At 37.2% G+C, this 24,079-nt stretch overlaps 1 protein-coding gene across 1 annotated transcript in view; it reads left to right on the top strand.

The window, feature by feature from the left end:
- The first annotated feature begins 3,023 nt into the window (after positions 1-3,023).
- LOC120348852 (thioredoxin domain-containing protein 15-like) overlaps positions 3,024-24,079 on the top strand; it is a 31,967-nt gene continuing 10,911 nt past the window's right edge. The window contains exons 1-4 of the mRNA XM_039428528.1: positions 3,024-3,226; positions 5,874-5,963; positions 7,944-8,095; positions 21,338-21,610. Of these exons, the coding sequence (XP_039284462.1) occupies positions 5,912-5,963; positions 7,944-8,095; positions 21,338-21,610 (477 nt within the window). The 5' untranslated portion in view covers positions 3,024-3,226; positions 5,874-5,911. The remainder of the gene's footprint in view (positions 3,227-5,873; positions 5,964-7,943; positions 8,096-21,337; positions 21,611-24,079) is intronic.

Here is a 24,079-nt window from a genome sequence, read left to right as displayed (position 1 = left end):
ATCTACTGAAATTAATCAGGATAAAAATTACCCGGTTTTTTGCAACCGGCACTAAGTACCTGGTTGAATGATTAAAAAAGTTCAACAGCTGAGTCATAATTTTGACACAGTCCCACACACATGGACTCGCTCACTCACTTCCATCACCAACAGACAACGAAATAATTATTATCAGCTGTTTTTCCAAGGATGAATAATAATTATCCTTTTAATGTCCTTCAGCGAGTTTTCCCAGGGATGAGACCTAGTGCAATCGAATCTTTATATTATAAACCTACTATGTTCTGAATTTCGTGAGAATCGCTAGAGCCGTTTCGAGATCCGGTGAAATACAAACATATAAACATCTAAAAATCTAAACAGAAGTTGCTCGTTTAATAGTGTAGGATGTGATAAGAAAGTTTCAAAATGTCATCCCACTATCAAGAAATTCAATCAGGCTATAAAATGGATGTTATCAAGAAAGAATTCAAAACTGCTCGGAACTGTCTATCACTTCCACTATCCTTGACCCACTCTGGCAGCTTATTAAACATCTTGAAGGCAATGAAAGGATAACTCCTCTGAGTCCTTGCCAAACGGCATCTTGGCATGTTGATAAGGCGAGTCTGACGGGTTCCATAGCCATGTGTCTCACCACGAGTATCAGCACTCCTAGCTCTGTCTCTGATGCGAACCAGACATTCAAGAATGTACTGATTTACAACAGTAAATCACTAATTGATTTACAACAGTAAATATAGTGAGAATCACAGTATATTTTCAATTGATGTATACTTAGTACATTAAAATCTAATGGGATTCGATGAGTTTCAGCAATACCAACTGTTACTCATAGAAATAATAGTAGGTATTGGTTTCAGCCACAGAAAACTTTTGATACCTAACTTCATTTTTTATAAAGAAAATATACATGTTGGAAAGATACGAGGATTAACTTTTCCAAAACAAAATCATCCATTTCGTAATTATAATATATACAGGTAAATGATAATTACCGCATGTTATCAAGGTTGAGATACTTTCACAAGATATTCCAGCCAATGTGGAGCAAGCCATGGTATCTGTCAGGGAAGCTGCATTCGGATCTAGAGCCAAATCAATGAGTGGTGCCCACAATTAAGGGGAGTGTGCCCTCTAAGAATCTTCCATCTATTTATCATTTACCTGTATTATTATCTATATATATATAAAAGCGAAATGGCACTCACTCACTCACTCACTCGCATAACTAAAAATCTACCGGACCAAAAATGTTCTTATTTGGTAGGTATGTTCAGTTGGCCCTTTAGAGGCGCACTAAGAAATCTTTTGGCAATATTTCAACTCTAAGGGTTGTTTTGAGGGTTTAAAGTTCGTCTTTTAGCATGTATATTCTTCTTCTCCCAATCTCTTAATTAGAATTGAAATTTCCATATCATATGTTACTATAGAACTATAATCTAGATAGAGTACCTCTTCGAAACAGTTGTTAACTGGCAACTAAATTAATAATTTTGTCAGGTTGGCATTAAGTTGAGTTGATTTTGTTAGGTTGGCACCAAGTTGAAGATTTAAATGCATTTATCGCGGAAAAATTGATTGGGCACTGCTACTTCAATCCTGGGAATATTATATTACTAGCCGTCAGGCTCGCTTCGCTCGCCATATCTGTTTAGCCAGACGTTTAGTCTGGACCCCCGACTGGATTGTCCTAATATAATATGATAAAAATGAAAAAATGCAGGCGAGCGAAGCCAGCCTGCTGATCTCATTCTTGGACGATCCAGTTGGGGGTCCAGGGGGCGGAGCCCCCTGGCTAGACGGATATGGCGAGCGAAGCGAGGAATCGATTTCCAAGTTGCCATCTGATTTGCAGAAACCACGACATGTACACTCATTAAATTTAATCATATTTGAATGATATCCTAACATATTGATGTTTTCCAATATCAATTATTGGGTCAATTAGTTGACATTTTAATGGCGGATAAATTGATTGAACATCAGGAGCAACAGAGGAAAATAAATCTTCATATTAGAATATTAAATGGAATATCTAGATTCTAGAAAGTACTTATTTATTGTAATATGTGTATTTACTGCATTGTAATTTACTTATTGTATTTTCTGTTTTGTAAATAAATATTGAGTTTTTTAATTGTTTTTATTCAATATTACAGTTCTCTAAAATTCAGAAACTGATTTTGGTTGTTACACTACAGTAATCTAAGAATTATAGAGATTATCAATCTCAAGTGAGTTAATTATTGATTGATAAAATAGTGTAACAACCGAAACTAGTTTCTTTATTGAATAGTGATTGTGACAATGACATAAAGAGATCATGATTAATATTTATGAATATTTTCGACTGCCATAGCAAAATCTCTATTACAAAACACATGAAAGTGTCAAAGTCTGCAAAGTTCTGAGTATTGTAGATGGTATTGGCACGGAATAAGCATACGAAGTAGTGTTTCTTTCCTCTGTGGTATTGGTCACGATTCCTGACCCGGGCGAGAAAAATCAAAGATGGCGACCGGGTGATGAACTGTCAAAAGCTCCCATGAAACGCGGGTCGCCTAGCTTGAGTCATTGGAGCAGTGTATCCCTGAAGACGCTCAATGGCAAAAGTGCAAACAAAAGTCATGCCGGATATTCATATTGGTCCAGCAAAGGCCAATGTCAGCCAGCGCCAATGTGTGAATGAGAGGTTTGCCAACGCTGGCCCTCATTGGCCATCGCTACGATTTTTTTCCGAGCGGAGGCAAGACCAGCTTATAGCCAGAAAAAAGGGTGGTCCGGGGGCTAACCCCCGCATACGCGGCGCCGTTGGTATGCCACAAAGTGGAAGGAACACTTTCTTCTCAGTGGGGATGCACAGTCACAGAATAGGTATGTATATATATGTATACTGTGGCCACAGAGAAGAGAAGTCCCTTCTCTGTGACTGTGGCACAGTTTCCTGCAATGTGCTGTGCTTCGTGTGCTGCCTCGTGTGCGTCAGCATACGACGGCCTAAAAACCATCCACACTTTTGTGCTTGTCGACATTTTTGTATGCACTTGGCAAGAGTGTGGCAGCGCCATGAAAAGTTTTTTTTGTCATTCATTAATTTTACGATTTCAACAACACTGTTTCACTTGAATTAATATTTCAATTTTTTAATATCAATAGGACTTTTTATAGGCTACCTGTTATTGATATTATATTTCCTTATTCTTGCTTGCAAATGGCTGAAGAAGTGAGTATTTTAAATTAATTTTTTCAACATAACCTAAAAGAATTATACTTTTTCTAAAATATAAAATATTTTGAACTAAATAATAGTTTGGCAGAAAGCCTAACAACTAACATTAATGCAGTCCACAATTCTATTCAATTTCTAAAAAGTGAGAAGTAAAAAACAAATTAAATGTCTAAAAATACATGAATATCCTAGCCTACATTTTATCATTTTTCATTTTCAGTGTTCGTTGTTTTTGTATTATACTAGTTATCATTGATTGACTATTGACACAGCGCATACAGGATAATGTGTAGGATATAGTCAAGTTTTGCGTAGCCTGAGATTTCTCATTGATTATTTCTCTCTTGTTTACAATGTTAATAATAAAAAGCAAGTTGCCTGGCAGGTCCGGTGTCAGAGTTTTCAGGGCCTATGATATGACCTAACGACGGGATTGACGACTTGATGTGTCCAACTGAAACACGGGAGTGGCCCTAATGTTCATTTCATCATTGAAGAATTGGTTAGGTTCAGGTTAGCTAGCCCCCTGTTGGTTGGGGGAGCTCTAAGTCGAACATTGTACTCAAAAACTCGTTGAATATACCAGAATATATAGGTACTCACAGAATCCCTGATGTAAAAGGCGACTAGCCCTTCTTCCAAAACCCTTCTTAATATGCTTTGGAACTTTTCATTTCTAGAATGGGGCATTTTCTATTGACTTTGTGCCATTCTTTCTTTCTCTTTATATCCGTTTGCCTTCCTTGGCCATATTCTTACTTCTTCTTAGGCCAACCCAATGTGTGATGTGGACCGTGCTGAAGGGTGGTGCTTCTGTATAGTGTCTCTAACGGTGCCTGCAGGATTCCAGGCGCCTTCCTGTAGTATTTAGCCTTGCCTGGACATGCGGGACTCTATCTGGGACGACTCCATTTCCCTAGCTGTTCGTGGGAACCACATGAGCAAACCAAACCCCAAGGTGACCGGAAGTTGCCTTGCCTTCAAAACCATCGGGATCTGCCCCATCAGTGCAGGTTTTTCACTCTGAAATGGGTGCTTCAGGAGCACAGGAGGTTCCACTGCACTCTTCTGTAGAAGCTATCAACATTGAGTAGGCTTCTACTGATAACGACATGGATGACATTAGCTCAATCACACCATCCCAACTGGAGAGGGAGGATGAGCCTCTCAGAAGTCCAGAAAAGCAAGAATCTGCAGGAATACCTGAGGATGCAATAGAACTACCGAGCAGTTTGCGGGTGGAGAGACCAAACCTCTCCACTGCTCAAAGAAAGGCGGCCATTTAGGCAAAACTTCTTGGGAAAGATGAGGCTTCTGACCCTGCAAAGTTTCGGAGGGATAAAAAACCGAAGAGACCAGAGATGGGTGACACTCCAGGCAGAAATGTGGGTCAAGAGACTGAGTCGAGGGTGTCCAGGCGCCCTATAAGCAATTTGGCGACCCCTCCCTCAGCGAAAGGACCTACAAAACCATGAGTAAAACTCATATAGGTCACGAGGACCAATCTGTCTGAAGATACTGCCAAGTATTTCTCACTGGATTGCGAGAGAGGGCATTTAAGAAACTGGAGGCTTGGAGAAAACAAGTGCTCCATTGTTTGTATCTCGCCACATTCACAGTATGGGTCAGTTGTAAAGCCCCATAAGGCAAGAGACTGGGCGCATCTTCCAGTAGATGTCCGGAACCTGTTCAAAGAGCACCACTGCCGGCGGCCAAGCAGTGTCCCTGGCACCTCTCCATTTGGATCCTCAATTAGGTGTTTATTCTTTAGGAAAATAGTAAGAAGAGAGGAGTAAATTGTTGGAAGCTCGAACAATATTTATTTTGCAATAATATAGGCTTATATAGAAATGTATTATTTATAGTTTAGTTATTCAATTTAATATATGAACGGCATATTAAATATACCAATATTTCCAGATGTTCAATTCAAAGGCAAAATACTGTCTTGTTCTTACTTTATTGGATGAAAGAAAATGTAAATACTGCTCACTATTGTAAACACTACCGATTCTTGTCAATCTTGTGGCTGTGTATTGAGTTTCTTTTTTGCAATTATATTTGAGAAAGGGGTTGGCTACGTGATCGCACTGAGCTATCGCATAGATAAGTTAATCATAGGCCAGCTTCTCCCGTTTTAAGGGTTACCACTTGTACAGCAGACTCCTCTAAATAATGTTTATGAGTTTAACTATTGCTTTCCAATGATTCGGAGCCCACCTAGAGCTAATCTTTCTCCTCATCATAAGCATGATCTCTAGGTTTGTACGTGGGTAATGTGGCCAACATTACTCATGCACGTTTAGAGATCATGTGGGCATGTTCCTCCGCAAAAAAAATGTCGACGACAATCAGTCAAAGTGTTATATTTATACAGTGAAATTAATAAAAACATGAAGTATCCTTTTTATTTAAAACTAAAACATTTCAACAACTAGTTTTGGCCTACTTTGGCCATTTTCAAGTTTAATTAAAAGGTTACTTCATGTTTTTATTAATTTTAACAAAGTAGCCAATACGAGTGAAGTGATTTTATACAGTGAACTATTTGCTTATCACATGATATCTACCTATCTAGGAATGCCTAGGTCATAATCACGAGTATGGTTATTGTTTTCATTTATATAAAAATGTTTTCCAGGCATGCAATTCCCTCCTTGAAACTGTTTCTGGTGAAATATGAAGAACATCAAGACTACATTTATAATTTGCCTGTCAATCTCAATTGCATGTGAGTATGGTTTTTGTTCTATTTATAAAGTATTTTCAAGTCCATAATGTGATGAAAACCCACGAAGACATGTCAAAAAAGCAAATAAGCAATTGAAAATTAGCCATTACAAAAATAATTCAGAAATCAGAAACCTTTTAAATAAATCTGTGTCAGAAAAACATACTCGATATAACATGAGACAATATTTCAACTCACATGGTAGGTAATAGAATAAATTTGAATTCAATAAATAAATTTGTTTAAATAAATAGGTAACTTTCTACCTTCTTAGAAGCATTATTATTTTGACAGTATACAAAAAGAATATACGTTTCAAACTTAATTAAATTTAATTCGCATCGAAGGAACCTTTAAATTTGCATCTTGAATGAAAAAGACTAAGAAATTTTCAAAAACACAGATAAACATACACATATAAACTCTGTTTATCAGAGATTGACAATTGTGTAATAACCGAAACCAGTCTTTCTAAGTATCAATAAATCTGTGGTTTTTTGACAATTTCTTAGTCTTTTTCATTCAATGTGAATAATTACCACAATATCAACTTCTCAACTACACAAAAAGTAAATTTGCATCGAAGGAACCTTCCATTTGAATGGAACCTATTTCCATTCAAATAGGACATCCTATCTTGAATGGAATAATATTGTGTCAAGAACTACCCTCATACAGCTCTCTCCTTGGGTGCGAGATTTCTTCTATTTGAAATTAGAAACAAACTTTATCGTAGTAACAAGTGAGAACCTTTAGAATTCATCTAGATCCCAGCTTTCATCTTCAAATAAATTGATGAAATACCACAGCCAGGACTGAGACGTTTTTTCAGACGAGTGGACACGGCTCGTCAGGACAGGAAGCTCTCCGATTGGCTAATTCTCGTTACGCCAACCCAATCAGTCAAAGACTACCAATGACTATTGAAAATGCATGATCTTTTATTATACGTCAACCTAATCAGTCGGAGAGCTTCATGCTGTCCTGTCGTGCTGTGCCAACTCGTCTTTCGAGAATTAAATTTTAAGCCTTCAAATTTCAAAAATCGACTTCATTAGTGTATGCACAATGGGTGTCACCATTGATCCGATATCATTTTCAGGACTGCATGAAAAAATAGGGATATTGTATTCTCATATAAAACAACTAAAGTAGGCTACTTTTATTTTTATTGACCTTTCAAATAAGTAAGTTTCTCTGGCGCACCTTGTATAAACTAATTCCTTCATTTATAGGATTATAGATAGAGTTAAATAACATCACAATGAGTATTATGAATAACAATACAATAAGTATTTGGAATCCCTTTTTGTCCTAGCGCCTTGTAACACATTGTAAATGTATGTAACAAATGATTACTGCATGACTGTGCTATGATACAAGAATGTTTCAAAACAGTGAACATTTGAAGCTTCAACCTTACTTCCAAAATACCGAAGCTTCTGGCTCTTAATACACTAAACAACCTCCACTGTCGTCCCAATTCAGAAGCTTTGGTATATTGGGCATGTGATGCGCAATGAAAAGTACAGATTCCTGCAGTCGATCATGGAGGGCAAGATTGAAGGAAGACGCCGGCCTGGAATGAGGAAATCATCCTGATAAAAAGTACTTTAGAGAGTGGTTAAACATTGATTCAACATCCCTGTTCCGAGCTGGAGTCGGTAGAATCCAGATTGCATTGATGATCGCCAATCTCCGTCGCGGAACCGGCATATGGAAGAAGAAGAAGAAGAAGAAGAAGAAGGATAAGAAGAACAAGCAGAAGAAGAACAAGCAGAAGAAGAACCTTACTTGTTATGAGGAGGACTCATATAATAACTAGCTGCTGTTTACTGTCAATCATTTTATAACTTCTGAATTATTGCATTCTATCATGTCCTGTAACGACCAAAAACTCAAAATACAGTAAACTCAAATTAAGTAATTTAAGTTTATTTGGTCAATTCAGTATATTCCTAATTGATTACCTTTTTTCAGTTGGAATTGAACCAGCTTTTGGAGTTGAATATGGACCTCAATTCGAAGAACTGGCACCAGTCGATCCGCCCAAACAGGAAATTATCGAGGAGAAGAATGAGGATGCACCGACCGATGTTATATCATTGAGTAACTTCATTAAAGAATTCCACGTGAGTAGATATTATCTTAGATAAACAGTAGCATAAGTAGATATCCCATGGTATAGGGCGTTTATGTCGCAACTTTTACTGTTATCTCAAGCCGATAGTCCACGTAGTTCTTTCCCGTGAAGCTGTCTGATGCTTGTATTCTCTTATATTGTACCGTTCATACACTCTCACCCCAACAAAACAGAAAGAATCGACAGGGGATATCCACTCAAGCTATTCTTTCTCTGTGATAATATTATCTATTTCAATCAATATAAATCACTTTTTAATAATTTAGCAATCTTATCTTAAATACTATCAGGTAACCCGTGCTTCGCAAGGGTCTATTTTAAAACTTGACGTGATGAAATCCAGAAGAATAGAAAATAGGCCTATAAGAATCCTCGGTTGATTAAGAATTTATAAGCAGCATTTCAAGTAAATCAGTCCAGTAGTTCAGACGTGATGATGCGTCAAACATAATTTCCCTATCCTCTACACGTGTATACGTCTTTAAGCCAGTTCTTTCCTCTATTATAGTATAGAAGATGATAGATAGATAGTGTCAGGATACAAAGCCTATGCCAGCATATTTTCTAAAATTAATGTATAAATGAGGCATAAATCAAATGTACTCACGTCAAATTATGTAAAACTCATTTAATTATAGTTTTATTAAATTCTTATAGTATTATTTCGTATAATTTACCAATTTATTGTCAGAGTCATTCGTCAACTGCCTACCAATGTTTACTTACTACCTTATTTTCAATAATTAGGTTAGAGTGAATTGCGCCAAAATTGTTGACAAGCCTTATCTGTCAGCTGTTGATACTGCCGGCTACTGTGCTACTGTGATATCTCTATATTGTCTGTTTTCATTTTAAAACTAACTCAAGCTTGTTCATTTCTGCAACCCCTGTTTATTTTCTGTTTATCTGCTTCAATTTTATAGTCTTCCCGTTTAACGTAATTTTTTGTCATTTTCTGTGTTTTTCGAACCTCTGTGTCTAATTTAAATATTAAAACCGCGTGGAAAAATTCCCATTGGTGGACTTTTCCTTATTAGGCACAGGATTGGTTCTTGCCCAAATCACGTGGTTCTTCTTCTCAGAAGAAGACCAGGTGATTTCCGCTTTTTGGGAGGAAGAGACACTTGCCTTCTGAGAATCGAATTATCAGGACCCGTTTAATTTGTCCTATTAAAATTAATGTTTAAATGGTTTCTCTTCTTGTTAAATGTAATATATCCAGTGTGTTAAATGTGTAGCTCCTCTGTAGTCTTGTGCTCTTAAATTAAATTGGAAGGCAAGTTCAATTTGTATAAGCTTATTCCTGAGGAAGAATTGTGAAACTAAATCCTGGGTGTCGCCATTCCACGCCAGATCTTCAAGTGAAATAAAATTATTAAGTGAATTGGGGCCCCACGATCGAGTTGGTGAGCGAAAAATACTTATTCTATCCAATCAGTGAATTGAGAAAGCTACAATTTTCTATCAATTAATTATTGTGAAAGAGTGCAGGACTATATCCTTCTATAATACCGTGTAACCCCTATTAAAATCCAAATTTGCACTATATTACCAAGAATATTCATATTATTATCTCATATCAAGAACATTTATTACCAAATTTTGAAAACTCTATTATTCCAATTTGTCAATTATTTAATTAATTATTATTATTTGATTCTTAACGATTATAATTCATCAATAAATTTGCATAATTGTTAACCAGTTTCAGTAATTTCTCTAATTAGATCCTGCTCAGTTCGGTCTATAATTACCATATTGGTTTTCCTCTGTAGGAATTATTTCAGGTATTGGAATATCAATATTGAATTTACTTGTTATTCATAAGAAATAAATTACATTCGCTGTGCTCGGGTTTGAATTGCCTGGAGATATTGGTAGGCTATCACGCCTGATTCTCAGGCAGTTTATATCAGAGTACGGCGGAAATATTATTTCTTGTGGAATTGTAGGATATTCTGGACGGGTGTAGGCAGCTCTGCCGGCTGATTTTTTATCCGAATTACAGGTGTTAAGCGTCCAGAGGCTCTTGCGAATCCACAAGATTGGCGCCCGAACACAAGACGGTGAAGGAGAGGGAGCTTATTTCATCTTAATAATCATAAATTTATTTCAGAGATCGACTTATCTACGCTTGAGAGGGAGCAGAAATATAAATATTTCTTTTCAGTGGAGTCGTGGGTCGCCTAGCCATCAATACTCTGTTCAATATTGTTGTTCAATTTTATTTCTTAATAATTATTGATCGAATTGAGCAGGTATTTTTTGTTGCACTAATGGGGGCTACACGGTGTTACTCTGATGTATTAATCCCTGAAATGAACAAGCTTGAGGTAGTCGATTTATTTATTAATTTGTGATTGTTCATACACTGGATATTATTTTGATTGTGTTGAATTTTATGTTGATCATTACGGTATATTATATTGTAGAGTATTATTGTATTCTAAAACGTATTATTGTCGCAATTTTGTCTTGCTTTGAAGTTGTGGGAATTAGTCAGCGGTATTAATTCTTCAGAACTACAAGATAATTTGCACTGACCTGATTCTGTTATTCCAATTTGCGCGCACCACTATCATTCACTCACTATTTTTCACTTATTGGATTTCGTCTACACTTCACTTTTTGGGAGAATCATGGCAAACCTCGCCACGGAACTGGATGGGTCTACCACATTGTTTACACCGGCAGATCCTGTCTCACCCGAAGCTCCTCCAGAACCGGCAACCAGCGCGACTTCAGTTGACTTTGAGCGCGGCATTCGAGAGCGTTTGTCATCGACTCAGCTAGAGGAAAGTCAGCCAATACTTAATTCGGTGCAATCATCACCAATCGCCAACGTCGATCGGCGCGAGGTAGATCGTCAAACGTCTTCCAATGATGTCGTTGCTGCTGAGTTAGAGACCAAACAGCCGCAGGGGCTGCCATATCTACCACCTGGGACGATCGAAACCATACTTGAAGTTTTCAAGACCACTGCTGCTGGAATAGAAAAGAAATTAGAAGAAACCGGCAATAGATTGGACAAGAAAATAGGAGAAACAAGTAATAGTTTGGACAAGAAAATAGAAGAAACCAGTAATAGATTGGACAAGAAAGTGGAAGAAATGACCGCAAACTTTTTGCAACTCAAAAGTAACGTTGAGGATTTACATCGAAAAATGGATGAAAAACAAATTGAAGCTAAGAATTATACAAATGAACAAATACAAACGGTGAGAAGTGAATTTGGTGAAAGAATTCTAAACCAACACCGGGAAAATACTGAAGCAAATGGTGAATTGGAGAGCAAGATTACCCAGGCCAATGCTAAGCTAGCTCAGAATGATGTGAGGTTAGGTGAATTGGAGGCTCAGCAAACAAATCACACGGCCCAAATAAACCAGCTGAGAGCAGATGTCACACAGAATTCAGCTGAAACTTTAAATCCCGAAGTAATTAAGGGATTGAAAACTCAGCTAGATCAAACTAAAGCCGAGTGTCTACAAATAAAGAATAGTTTGGCTAACGTTTCTGGTGGTAATAATAATAATACTGGACAAATCTTGTCATCTTTACCAATATTTGATGATACTGAGTGCACCATTCAACCACGGGCATTCATTCAGCATTTGCAGGCTATTGATTCCGTTACTACTATACCATGGATTACGTGGAGAATGCATCTTTTACTATGTCTACAGAAAGAACCACTGATACACTTCAGAAGTCGCATTACTGAATTCAACTCGTTAAAGGATTTTATTGACAACTTCTTAGCTACTTTTTGGTCTCCTGCAAGACAGAGAAATTTATTGTCTCACATCATTACATGCAGATATGACAAGCAGAATACGGGGCTGTCCATGAGTGCCTTTTCAGCCCACATTCGCTATTTGAACAATCTGATGGATAATCCAATCGAGAATGGAAATTTGATCGAAATATTAATTGGGAAGTTACCTTATTCCATTCAGACGGCATTAAGCTCGCAAAGTTTTGAATCCTATGACAAGTTTGAGGCTTGTTTGAGTCGAGTACAGAGTGTAGACGATAAATTTGGTTCACGGAATTTCAAAACAAACCATCAGAAGGATGAGAAGTTAGGTGTTGTCGTGAATGAAGTTGAAACTCCTCATCGTAATTATAATCGAGGCAGTCAACCGAGTCGACCTCAAAATAATAGCCGTGGATTTGGAGATAATCATCGGAGAAATTATAATGAGGGAAGTTCATTTATTCCAAATAAATCAGTCGACTCAACTACAACTCCAGAACAAAACATAAACAGAAGCGATGATGTCACTCAACCGCAGCCATCTGTATCAACAACCAGTTCGTCGCCCAACCAACAATCTCAGTCCAACAAAAAGCAGTTCCATTCTAATAATCAGAAGGGAAATAATTCTCAGCGTCGTAATAACAATAATTGACAACCAGTTTCGACTGTCTCTGGCATCAATCATCATAAAAACGAGACAGTCAGAAAAAAAGTTATTCCAATCGTAGGAGTAACCGACCGTGAGGTGCTGCAGTCTGGCGGAAAAAATTCACACTGCTCCCAACCACGTGACAGCGGTAAATCCAGTCATGAAGAAGAGAAAAATCTGCCTGCTCGTATTGCGTCAGCTAGTAGTGACAGTTTGCGGGTTCTGCCCCACGAGGCTACTAGTAGTGATGGTTTGCGGGTTCTGCCTCCCGAAGCTGATAGAGTTCCCCATCCAAGTGTTAATAACAGGAAGGCGAGACCTACTGAATTGGTCTTTACAAATGAATTCAAAAATAAAGACAACTCCAATTTAAATCCAATATCTTCACCCATTATTCTCGAAAGTTACACCATTTTCCGAGAGGATGTCATAGATGATTTGTTAGATGATGAAGCTCCACAGGTCCATAAGGATAACCATGGACAATATCAAGCCTATCTGGATATAGAATTGTATGGTCTGAAATGTAGAGCTATGATAGACACCGGATCACAGTGTTGTCTTATTCAAGGAGATTTCTTTGCACAAATACAGAGTCTGACACAAGTACCTCTCTTACCACTTACTACTACATTTATTAGAGGCATCAGTCAAGGAAAGCGTATCAGAGCATCAACCCAATGCCTGTTGGATGTTGAAATAGATGGCATTTCCTTTCCACATGCCTTTCTTGTTCTACCAGTAAAATGTCCGCTCTTAATTATTGGGACAGACTTCTTGAAATATTTCCAATGCATCATCAACTTGAAGCGTATGTGTATTACCATTCACCACAATGAGGAAGAGGAAGTTTCAGTGACTGTTCCCTTACTGTTAGAATCACATAGCGGCGAAGTTAAGACAACATTCTGGACTCAGGTTACCAGTGACTTTGTTCCTCGTAGTGCTAGTATGCATGAAGTTGAAGAGAAAATGTGTGAATTCAACATGCTCATGAGCGATAAGAAGGCAAGAGTAATTGATGAAACCGACAAACATTTCTCCATTCTACTAGAAAATATGCAACAACAACCTACCTGGTCTCCAGATTTGAAGGAGAAAGTTCTGGCTGTACTACAGAGAAATCGTCAAGTTTTTTCCGAGTTACCTGGGAAAGCTACCCACTTTACCTGCAAGTTGGAGGTGAAGCCTCATAAGATGTACTTCCACAAATCCTACCCAATACCATTTGCCAAGCGACTGGCAGCTGACAAGGAGATCCAACGCATGGAAGATATGGGAATCATTGAACCATCCACTTCACCATATAGTCTTCCTCTAGTCTGCGTCTCCAAAAAGGATGGGTCGGTACGCCTTTGTCTTGATGCCAGGGCCCTCAACAGTGTATTGGAGAATGATCGCGAAAGTCCTGCTCAAATTGATCATCTGCTTCAGACCTTTCATGAGAAGAAAATTTATTCAACAGTAGATCTCTCCAGTGGGTATTGGCAGCTTGAGGTAGAACCAGAGTCAAGAGACTACTTGTCTTTCATCTATAATGGGCGCAACCTACGCTTCACAAGACTAGCATTTGGGATCCGCAATGCAATGGCATTATTTATAAAATGTTTGAGGAGTGCCGTTGGAGAAGATATAACCGAATTCTGTACCCTATATGTCGATGATGGCATCATTTCATCCCAAAACATTGAGGAACATTGCGAACATCTCAACATTGTCTTCCAGAGGCTCATCAAGTGTGGCATGACCCTTCGACCCTCCAAATGTGATCTGTTCAAAGAAAGAGTCAAGTTTTTGGGTCACATCATTACACCTGAAGGCATCATCCAGGATGAAGATAAACTGAAGGCTCTTGAAGACTTTCCCTCGCCTAATAATCGTAGACAGCTGCAAAAGTTTCTGGGATTCCTGCAATTTTATCGCAGATTCAGTCAACAGTTGTCACATTATACGGCACAGCTAAGCCATGTGTTATCTGCATCCAAGCCCTGGAAATGGGGAGTAAATGAGGAACAAATCTTTAAAGAAATAAAAAAGCAATTTCTAAATACTGTTATGTTGAAACACCCTGATATGAGTGAGCCATTTCATATCAATGTGGATGCATCACATTACGCAGTAGGAGCCGAGATTTTTCAGTTGGATTCAGAAGGAAACAAAGGTGTTATTGCATTTTTTAGTAAAACCTTGAACCAGGCACAAAGGCGTTATTCTGTGACAGAGAAGGAACTTCTCAGTATAGTTCTTGTATGCCTCAAATACCGAACCTTGCTGCTGGGTCACCAAATCTACATCAACACAGATCATCGTGCCTTGACCTTCTTCAAAACAGCAAAACTCACCAATAATCGTCTATCCCGATGGTTCCTAGCCTTGCAGGAGTTCAATATCGAGATGACACACCTTCCTGGAAAATACAACCAAACTGCAGATTTCCTATCAAGAGAAGTGGATACCACCTACCAGAATGAGCAAACATTTACCTGCTACCTGTTGAATCCTCATCAAAGCGTGCCTTTCCCAAAAGGAATACAACCAATAGAGGATATTCCACTTCTGTCTCTCCAGAAACTGCAGGAGGCTCAGGCTAAAGATAGAAAGATGGCCGATATCTACAGACAGTTGAAGGATCATCCCAACACTAACCATGGGCATTTTGCATTCTACAAGCTTCACCAAGATGTATTATTCCATCGGTCTCAACCAGACTCCTTCAACTGGAAGGTGGCAGTGCCAGAAGAATTAGCTGAAGATGTCATCAAAGAAATGCATGAGCGACTAGGGCATTTTGGAGCTAAGAAGATTTTGAAGGCTCTTAAGGATGTTTGTGTCTTCAACAACATGCATCGTCGAGTCACCCGTGTAACTACTTCTTGTGATACATGCCAGAAAACAAAACATGAACATGCACGTCTCCGAGGTGAAATGCTACCCATCCTGCCAGAGAATCCACTAGATCTACTCTCCACAGACATCTATGGCCCTCTACCACGTGGCATAGGACAGAAGAGATTTGTGTTTGTTGTAAAAGATGTCTTCTCAAAGTATACAATGTTCTTTGCTATTGGCAAGATTACGGGAGAGAAATTGGCTCAGTGCATAACTCAGGGGTGGATGGACAGAGTTGGTAAACCTCACAAGGTACTGGCTGACAATGCCACCTACTTTCGCAGTAACAAATGGCGAGAAATTCTGGAAAGAGAGGGGATTGAATTATCATTTACATCCAGCTACAGCCCCAGTGGTAATCCAGTTGAGCGTAAGATGTCAGAAATTTCACGGTTCATGCGAGCATACTGCAAAACAGCTCATCAACATTGGGTAAAATATTTACCATTTCTGGAGTACTGCCTTAATCACTCGTACAGTGATGTGACGGGATGCACCCCCCATGAAGCAATTTTCAAAACCAAAAGTAACAACTTCTTGAAAGAACTAGTTTCTTTTCCCAATGAGACCACTACATCACCAATACCTACTGTGCAACTAATCCGGCAGAATCTTGCTAGAGCTGCAGCAAGCCGGAAAAAGTACCATGATCGGCGTATCAAGTCTCACAAGTATGAAGTCGGACAGGAGGTATTGCTGAAAACACACTGGTCATCTGATGCTCTTGGAAAATTAACAAAGAAATTTTTTCACTTATTCACGGGTCCCTACCTTGTAAAGAAGGTCTCTAACCGAAACACTGTTCTACTTCAAAACCCAACTACTAATGAAAATTTGGGATGGACCAATGTGCTTAATGTCAAGCCCTACAAACATTGACCACATCACACCAGCTGCTTCACATTGCTCCACGATGCTCCGGCTCCACATTGTTCCAGCTGCTCCACATCGCACCAGCTGCTCCACGATGCTCCGGCTCCACATCGGTCCAGCTGCTTCACATCGCACCAGCTGCTCCACATCGCATCGTTGGATCTTCACATTATCATCACAGCACCCACAACTCAAAGCAAGTTGTTTATTTATTGTATTATATTGTTTATTATTGTAATATAAAGATTTGCTCACTGGCAAGTTAAGCCTACCCGCAATTACAACTAAATTTGAAATTAATTCTAAAATATAAAGTAAAGTTATTTTGAATTATCCAGACAAAAAAAAAAAAAAAAAATTATATAAAATAATTTGTAAAAATTAGCTTATTAACTTACTCTAAAAAAAAAAAAAAAAAAAAAAAAAAAAAAAAAAAAATTGAAGATAAAATAGAAAAATAGTCTGCTATGATATTTATTAATAATTTTAGGTGTAGGATATTTTTGTGATTGAAAATCAACCATTAAATGGTCTTCATTATTATTAGTATTGTTTGTTTGAAATATTATTGTTGTTATCATTTGTGCTGTTGCATTATACATGCACTATTAACTATTAATTATCATTTGGTGATAAAATTATCTTGAATATTATATTTGTAGCATGAAAGCTCACTATAGATTAGAATTCTTAATTTATATGTTATTATTGTTATTAACTTAATGAAATTATTGTAATCACATAATGTGATTAGTATTTTGAAAAAAAAAATATGATGCATCAGAAATCTAAAACATGCATTCAGCAACTAATTTATAGGAAAATTTGAATATTATGTTACTTATTGTATTTTTGTATAGAAATGTTGAGAAATGAAGGGAATTTTGGAATCAAGCTTTAAAAATAAACAGGGTAGAAATTTTGATTGAACAAGTGGAGACTAGTTAAATGTATTGAATCACAGAGAGATATTATCAATCTTTGTAAGCTGGCATACTTGATGAAACTTGGTATAGTTATATTTTAACAGACCTGCAATATTGGATTAAAATTGTTATTAATGTTAAATTGTAAATTTTTGATAAAAATTGTTAATTGTTGGCATGGCCCTTTGATATTGTTATTTTGGCATCTTCTATGCACTCTATGCAGGTCTATTTCACTCATGCACCTCTGCTCTTTATTCTGTGAGGAGTGATGGGGGGCTTGTGCACCCATCCTCTCACCGTAGGGATTTTTTGGATTCTGTGCATGTGGTATTATCCCACCTCTGTACTTCCTTTGTAAGTCTGACTGGGCAAAAATCCCGGGACCTTAGTTTGTGGTTTCTGGCACCACTGCTGCGGCACAAAGCCATGCATATTTGTTGTAACATCATGCTTTTTTGTGCAGATTGTTGTTTGGCTGTGAATTTTTTGTGATAGACCCTAAGTCGTAGTTTTAAGTTAGCATATGTCATTGTACCCTTCTTGATTGAAATTAGAAAGCCTTTAATGGCCTAAAACCTTTCTAATTTGGGGGCTTTATGTCAGGATACAAAGCCTATGCCAGCATATTTTCTAAAATTAATGTATAATTGAGGCATAAATCAAATGTACTCACGTCAAATTATGTAAAACTCATTTAATTATAGTTTTATTAAATTCTTACAGTATTATTTCGTATAATTTACCAATTTATTGTCAGAGTCATTCGTCAACTGCCTACCAATGTTTACTACCTTATTTTCAATAATTAGGTTAGAGTGAATTGCGCCAAAATTGATGACAAGCCTTATCTGTCAGCTGTTGATACTGCCGGCTACTGTGCTACTGTGATATCTCTATATTGTCTGTTTTCATTTTAAAACTAACTCAAGCTTGTTCATTTCTGCAACCCCTGTTTATTTTCTGTTTATCTGCTTTAATTTTATAGTCTTCCCGTTTAACGTAATTTTTTGTCATTTTCTGTGTTTTTCGAACCTCTGTGTCTAATTTAAATATTAAAACCGCGTGGAAAAATTCCCATTGGTGGACTTTTCCTTATTAGGCACAGGATTGGTTCTTGCCCAAATCACGTGGTTCTTCTTCTCAGAAGAAGACCAGGTGATTTCCGCTTTTTGGGAAGAAGAGACACTTGCCTTCTGAGAATCGAATTATCAGGACCCGTTTAATTTGTCCTATTAAAATTAATGTTTAAATGGTTTCTCTTCTTGTTAAATGTAATATATCCAGTGTGTTAAATGTGTAGCTCCTCTGTAGTCTTGTGCTCTTAAATTAAATTGGAAGGCAAGTTCAATTTGTATAAGCTTATTCCTGAGGAAGAATTGTGAAACTAAATCCTGGGTGACGCCATTCCACGCCAGATCTTCAAGTGAAATAAAATTATTAAGTGAATTGGGGCCCCACGATCGAGTTGGTGAGCGAAAAATACTTATTCTATCCAATCAGTGAATTGAGAAAGCTACAATTTTCTATCAATTAATTATTGTGAAAGAGTGCAGGACTATATCCTCCTATAATACCGTGTAACCCCTATTAAAATCCTAATTGCACTATATTACCAAGAACATTCATATTATTATCTCATATCAAGAACATTTATTACCAAATTTTGACACCTGTATACGTGTATAATAATATTTTTTAATTCCGACCATATGATTTGGTGATTTTTTTATGAAATCGTATGTACTATTAATGAAGTTTGAACATTAATTCTGAAAAATCTAGAAGGAAAATTGAAATTTGGGCTTCCAGGTGCACGAGATTGATATTTTTAGAATCTATGTTCAAAATTTGGAGATCTAAATCATTCCCGTTTTTCCGGTATGCAATCCACAAGTTGACATGTTTTGATGCGAACAAACGAACACACGAACAAACACAACCCTACTCTCTCTTATTATATAGATGTCTGTTGTATCAGTGGATAAGATAGCTAGTTGAATTTGTTTGATCATAGATTTGTTAATAATGGTACCTGTATCACTTGTAGTTGGATTCACTTCAAACTGGTAGCATTCCCCATGAAAACATCCAGGCTTCCCATTCACTATTGCTTATTATAGTGACAGTTATTCAAAGTTGGTGAATCTCACCGTAGTAAGTCATCAACAATCATGTTTATATTTGAATAGGAAGGTTTTGTCAATGAAGTTTCTGATTTAGAGCTCTGGAGATTCACATCCTCATCTTACAGTGAATAGGAGTGGCCGTAGTCGAGTGGATCAGATGCTGGCTTTATGATTCAGAGGCCCGGGTTCAAATCCCGGCCCGGGCAAGATATTTATCTCGGGCCACTCTCGTGTTTCGGATGGACACGTTAAGCCGTCGGTCCCGGCTGCCTAGAAAGCAGTCGTTAGGTCATGTCAGAGGCCCTGAAATTGATCAGTTGCGACCTGAAAACTCTGACACCAGACCTGAGCCAGCCAGGTCACTCGATATTATTATTATTACAGTGAATGAACTTGTAAATAGCAACTATTCAACACAATTTGCAGTTTGTTCTGAAGAAGCATAACCATAGAGGAACAATAGCATAAGTAGATATTCCATGGTATAGGGCGTTTATGTCGCAACTTTTACTGTTATCTCAAGCCGATAGTCCACGTATTTCTTTCCCGTGGAGCTTTATGACGCTGGTAGTCTCTCATATTGTGCCGTTCTTACCCACTCAAAACAGTAAAAATCGACAATAATCAACAGTAATCGGCTTGAGATAACAGTAAAAGTTGCGACATAAATGCCCTATACCATGGGATATCTACTTACGCTATTGTTTCTCTATGGCATAACCCTCTCGGTAGTGATTTCATATCCCAATATACAAAAAATACACTATAATATTATTAATATAGTAAGGTCCACGTTATAAAGGCAGTGTTTAATGAGCAATGGTATTGCTATCCTTGTCTATCATTCAACAAAGCGGATAGCGCTATCTCTTTCTCGCTTTTCTCTGTTGCCAGATCGTCTTTTAACAATGTAGAAGTAATAATTAATTAACAAAATATATCATCTTAATTATTATGAAAATCCATTATGAAATTATTGAAAAATATAATGTCTTGCTCAATAAAATATAATTGATTATTTTAAACAAGAATGAACGGTTAATATTACATCAATAAACCTGTATCAACTACCGTCTATAGAAGGCATTGACAAGACAGAGGATCAGCTATCGTCTTTAGAAGGCATTGAAAAGACAGAGGATCGGCAACGTTCTTCTCGTATCTTTCTCCACTGTCATTATAACGTGGACCTCACTATAGTATCTATATACTATTTTACAAAAAAATCTTTATTCCTCCATGAAGTAAATGTTCATTGAAATAATTATATTTCTGATTTACATAATAATATTCTATACGGAAGCTTTTAAACTTCTTACTTCACAGTACTTGATAGGAACTGTATATCTATCTATCTTTCTCCTTTCGTATTCATGTCATCAACATATATTTATTCCTAGCCCCTACAATTATTAGGAAATAAATTCCATGTCATCAATAATCCTAAAAAATGATCTCAGTATACTTGACCCCTGAACGACTGCTGGTCTGAGTGTTAGTTACTTGCTACGAAGAGAAAATATTTTAGCATGTGTGAAAGTGATTTCCACTGTCAAATTATTAAGGTTCATCCAATAATATATATTATAATGTCCGTACACGGAAAGCAAGTAGGGGTAAGTACAGTTTAGAAAAAATTGAGTCGTTTTTGTTTCACTGAAGTACAACTTCGCTTTCTTCAATTTTGTTTACAAAGTATTGACACTTTTACTTTCCTTGCCCTATTACCATAGGTAAGGAAAGTATTGCTTTCCAAAAAAAAGGTAGACTAATTTTAAGTTTTCTATACGTTTCAAGGTCCCCTGAGTCCAAAAACATGATTTTTAGGAATTAATAATACAAATTTCATTCAAATACCCACTTATTCCATTCACAATGCTCAATTAGCTCTTCTATTCACAGCAAAGTCTCTCCTAAGATCCATACTCGTACTTAATTGAAAATGCAAAGTATTAATAACAAGAATTTCATTTAAATTTTCACTTTGCTTTTCTATTCACAGCAAAGCCTCTCCAAAGATCTGTACTCGTTGTACTCAACTGTGAAGAGCAAAATACCTCCACCAACTACCGAAGAAACGTCTACGGATGTTAAAAGGATGGAAACTCCAACATTTGAGTCGGATGCAGATGACATAGTAACTTTCGCCAGCAACCATACCAACGGCAGCAGTAACTCAACAGTCGATAAAGTTGGCGAAACTAAATCGGCTAGCTCAAATTCTACTTTGATAAATTGCAATATTGACAGACAACAGAATAGTCTTACGGTTGAGGTGAGTAATAATATGTTATCAATTACAATAAATACATTGTAGACGTATCTGTATACAGCCAGTCTTGAGCCACACAACATGACGAAACTTGTATGTAACTTAATGTAAAAAACTATTTCACTTTCCTTGTTAATAATTATTTTTTCATCCATTTTTGACGAGACAACAGTCTCCTTTAAATTTTTAAATAATAGTTATTAGGAACTACTACTCACGTGTGGAGCAGTACAACACTCAGGTTGAAAATGAATGTAAAAATCCTAAAGCGCTCCACAAGTGAATAGTAGGTAGTTTTAATCACTATTATAGGAGTGATCCGTGGTCTAGTGGATAGAGTGCTTGTTAGGCAGCCTATAGATCCCCGGTTCAAGCCTGCTCAAGCCAAACGGTTTTGACCTGGTCAATCCCGTGTTATCGGATGGGCACGTTAAACTGTCGGTCCCGGCTGAAGTATGAAAGTTGTAAGGCCCATTGACAGCTTAAATGATCTATTCAGGCGAGGTGGAACTTCTGTCAGGGAATAAAAGCCATAATTATCCCTATTATACCGGGTCCGGCATAAAAACCTGACGATTCTTGAGGGATAATAATCAAAGTATGTCCCGTACAATAAGAACAATATCGGGGACCGAGCTTCGCTCTGGAGTACAAAAGCATAAAAATGTATTACGAAAGAAGAAATTATAATAACATTCATACAGAAATGTTCTATCAAATCACAGTAAATTGAGATTAATTCCCAGAGGAATGCAAAAATTTCCCTCACAAAGGCCCAGTTGCACAAAAGCCGGTTAAATTTCAATCCTGATTAGCTTCACGTGAACCAAATCAAAGAAGACTATTTCAAAAAGATGGATCTACTGGAATTAATCAGGATGAAAATAACCCGGCTTTTTTTCAACCGGCACTAAGTACCTGATTGAATGATTAAAAAAGTTCAACAGCTGAGTCATAATTTTGACACAGTCCCACACACATGAACTCGCTCACTCACTTCCATCACCAACAGACGACGAAATAATTATTATCAGCTGTTTTTCCAAGGTTGAATGATAATTATCCTTTTAATGTCTTTCAGCGAGTTTTCCCAGGGATGAGACCTAGTTCAATCGAATCTTTATATTATAAACCTACTATGTTCTGAATTTCGTGAGAATCGTTGGAGCCGTTTTCGAGATCCGGTGAAATACAAACATCTAAACATATAAACAGAAGTTGCTTGTTCAATAGTATAGGATGTAATATATCAAATTTAGCAATTTACAGTGAATTACATAGATCACACACAAAGTTTTTCTATTTGAAGATTATGTCATCCAAATAATTGCCGTTTCTTTTCACACACTCACTTAAGCTAATTCTAAAATTTGCCATTGCTCACTCAATCATCACTTATGGAATTACTTCAATTTCTCGTTGAACGACTTCCTCTAGTTCTGTGGATTATTGGCTGCCCAATAACAGTAACTTTGTTTATTCATAAATCTCGACAAATGAAAATGTCACTTGAAAGAATAATGGCATCCTGGTGGACATTTTCGAGAATGATCTCATAAGCGGCTTTGCGATGTGCCCAATCATTTGCATTGAGTTGTTGCACTAACATTATCTTACACGGATGGAATTTTAGGTCGAAATGAAGAATTCGTCGTACACTTCGATCAGAATTGGCTAGCGCAACAGTATGTTTCGCTGCTGAACGGCATGGAGACCGTGTAACAGCTACTCTCACCGTGTTAGTGTTTAATGTTTTCAGGCGTTCTCACAGTCCGTTTTCATCCTGTTGGGTTTGTTTATAAAGCAGACGACGTGTTCCTAAAATTCTCTACCCACAGCAAGATCGCATTCCTACTGGGAACAGGCGCGTGTTGATTTAAATTGAAATGACTGCGAAATAAACGCTGTGTTAAAATAAGCGAGCTTCTTTTAAAATAAGCTTCAATCACAAACGCTCGATGTTCACTTGACCACGACATACTGGCTACTGAAATGACATGAACAGACCTGTCGATGTACAACATTCCCGCCTTTTCAATAACAGTGGTGTCAACACAACAATTACTACAAAATCGTCAGATTAATATGCCGGTCACTGTACAAAAATTAAACTGTAGTGTCGTAAAAAATAGTTCAAAAACTAAATAAACTGTTGTAATTTCTACTTACATATATTATATTAAACTGTCTATCATATTCTACAGAAGATATGAAAAGTGGATCCACAACACCTACATTTTTTCATTGCACTTTATTAATTTGTTGGATCAGAAGTTAGTTCGTTCAAGTTATTGTGGGTTTTCAGCTTTTACACTATTACTGTGTAAAGTAGTGAAGTATGTTTTTAATTGTAATAACTAGTAGGCCTACCCTTTTATTCCTTTTTTTTGACGCGACCGGTTTCAGTATTTCCTGTGTTGTTGAGTTGGCAGCCTATGCCAAAAACTGGTACCCTTATATTAAAATTTATAT

The sequence above is a fragment of the Nilaparvata lugens genome, chromosome 1, assembly GCF_014356525.2.
Source record: "Nilaparvata lugens isolate BPH chromosome 1, ASM1435652v1, whole genome shotgun sequence".
Taxonomy (NCBI): Eukaryota; Metazoa; Arthropoda; class Insecta; order Hemiptera; family Delphacidae; genus Nilaparvata; species Nilaparvata lugens.
This window is presented reverse-complemented; position numbering and strand designations above follow the sequence as displayed.